General features: G+C 50.1%; 1 protein-coding gene across 1 annotated transcript in view; it reads right to left on the bottom strand.

Annotated features, from left to right (window-relative positions):
• Positions 1–1960: 1960 nt before the first annotated feature.
• The window catches only part of LOC106297417, a 2591-nt gene continuing 1933 nt past the window's right edge, over positions 1961–2618 (bottom strand). Inside the window, exon 3 of the mRNA XM_013733656.1 lies at positions 1961–2215. Within this exon, the coding sequence (XP_013589110.1) occupies positions 1961–2215 (255 nt within the window). The remainder of the gene's footprint in view (positions 2216–2618) is intronic.

Here is a 2618-nt window from a genome sequence, read left to right as displayed (position 1 = left end):
TCTCTCAGCTGGAGGTTCGGGTCAGCGATCTCGAGCGGGACCTCGGACCTCGGAAAGTCAGCGAGCGCATTGTTCAAGCTGAAGAAAGAGAAGAAGAGTAAAGCTTCCGAAGTCCGTCGTCTCCAGCGTGAAATTCAGAACCGAGAAGAGTCGAGGACTGTTATTTTGAGGGATGATTTTCACGCTCGCCTGACGAGGATGGCTGTTCTGTTTGATTCCCTCATGGCAGTCCGTGAGAAGGACCTGGCTCTGGCAAGCGTCGAGGGAAGCCTGAACGAAATCCACCTGCTCGAAGGCGACATGGCTCCGACTCTGGACTCCGAAGAAGCCAGGCTTTTGTCTCGCAAGGAGGCGTTGAAGGCTTCCGACGGGGACTTCGACTCGATCCTCTCTCAGCTGCAGTTCGAGTGCACCCTCACGCCGTGTTCGGGAGAGACCGAGGGGCAAGGCCCCGTGGCTGAAGAAGGTGGAGATGTTGCGAGCGGGAGAGGAAACGACAAAGCGGCCGAGGGAGGCGATGGCTGTGAGGTTGAGGATGAAGGTGGTGCTCCGAGGAGTGCTTAGGGTAACAATCCTTTCGGGGATTTTTTTATTTTTTGTTTTGGCCTGTTTGTGAGGCCACAGTTTGCATGTTTCGGGACTGGTCGTTGGTGGCTTTGAATCCCTTCCCTTGTTAGGGATTTTTTATATAATGCTTGGCTCAATCTATAAAACCTTTTCGGCTTATTATAAATCGAGAGAAATTCGGGTTTTTCGAAGTTAGAGGCCGAAGGAGTGAGTTGTCGTCTCGTTCCTTGCCCCCGGACAATCACCGTATCCATAGTCTGTTGAGCGCGCAGCTTTTTCTTTGTGCGATGACTCGTGAAAACGTATAGACTTAAGTGAAGAGACAAGTTTTGGGATCTCTTATCGGGATGTCGATATTATGCCTTTGAGATGTTAGGATCCATCAAGACTGGGTTTAGGACAAGACCTAGGTTTACTTTCGGACTAAGGCTATGCGATGACAAGTTGGCTTTCATTTTGCCTGTTTGCGATTTCTACCTGATTCGTACCGATATAAAGTCCGCGAAGTGTTATCGGCTTATATGACTTGTCTTGGCATGAATCGAGCTACTTCCAAAGGCTGTTTGGAGGTGCTGGCCAAAATTTTGGATTTTCTTGAATCGTCGAGGACGGTTTTGTTGATGGTCTCTGCCTGGCCATTGCACTGCAGATATCTGGGAGTCGACTTGGTCAGTCGTATCTTCCACTTCTCGCAGAATGCTTCGAATCGGGTAGAGATGAACTGAGATCCGTTGTCTGTCACAATTTCGTAAGGGACCCCGTGTCTGGTGATGATGTTCTTCCATACGAAGTTCTCGACTTGTACGTCTTTGATACTTGCGTAGGAATCTGCCTCTACCCACTTTGAGAAGAAATCTGTAAGGACCAGAAGGAAGCGTTTCTGCTTCGAGTTGTGTAATGGCCCGACGATATCCATGGACCATCGCATGAAGGGATACGGAGACGAGATGGACGAGAGGACTTCCGCGGTTTGATGGATTGTCGGCGCGTGCCTTTGGCATTTTTCGCACTTTCGTGTGAACTTCTCGCAGTCTTTGATCATAGTTGGCAAGTAATAACCATGGCGTTTTATTTTTACGGCGAGAGATCTTCCGCCGGAGTGGTTCCCACATGATCTGGAATGAACCTCCTCCATTAATCTTGTTGCTTTTTCGCCTTCGGCGCAGGTCATGAGTGGGCCGGAGAATCTCCATTTGTAGATTTCTCCTTCTACCGTTACATATCGCGCGGCCTGGGTCTTGATTTTGCGGGCCCCCCATTTCTCAATGGGAAGCGTTCCGTTGATTATGTATGCTCGGATTGGCTCTAGCCATGGGCTGTCGCAGCCGTATTCCGACTGATCCACGTTTTTTTCTGGTGGGTCTTCGACTTCCTCCGCATTTTCGATTTGTGCTCAAATCAAATTGGCGAACACTGGTGGTCCGATACTTGGGTGTTCGATGAACTCGACGGGGATTACTCGTCTTAGTCCAGAATCCGAACTTGATGCGAGTGCGGCCAAGGCATCCACCTGAGTGTTTTCCGAGCGAGGAATCCTAGTGAGGGCGAAGTGGTTGAAGTCTCGGGAGAGGTCTTGGATGAGTTTTAGATATGCATCCATTCTTTCGTCCCTCGCTTCGTATTCTCCGCTGTACTGATTTGCGACTAACTGAGAGTCACAGTAAGCGTGAATGTTGCGGATCTTAAGCCCATGGGCTAATCATAATCCTGCGACGAGTGCTTCATATTCGGCCTCCTTGTTCGACGCATGGAATTCCAATCGGAACGACTGTTCCAAGACTTCGCCGGTCGGAGACGTGAGCCGGATTCCGATCCTGGATCCTTGTTTGGACGATGATCCATCGACATGAAGGATCCAGGCTGAGTCCGGTTCCATGTTTATCATATCCCCCGTGGGCAATTCTACCAAGAAGTCCGCTAGTACTTGAGATTTTGCGCAGGTTCTTGGGCGGTACTCCACGTCGTACTCGCTTAGTACGATTGCCCATTTTGCGAGTCGTCTTGACTGACTCGTACTGTGCAAGATCGTTCGCAGGGGGAAGGTGGTGAGA

The sequence above is a fragment of the Brassica oleracea genome, chromosome C6 (assembly GCF_000695525.1).
Source record: "Brassica oleracea var. oleracea cultivar TO1000 chromosome C6, BOL, whole genome shotgun sequence".
Taxonomy (NCBI): Eukaryota; Viridiplantae; Streptophyta; class Magnoliopsida; order Brassicales; family Brassicaceae; genus Brassica; species Brassica oleracea.
Note: the sequence above shows the minus strand (reverse complement) of the source record. Positions and strands in the feature narration are given on the sequence as shown.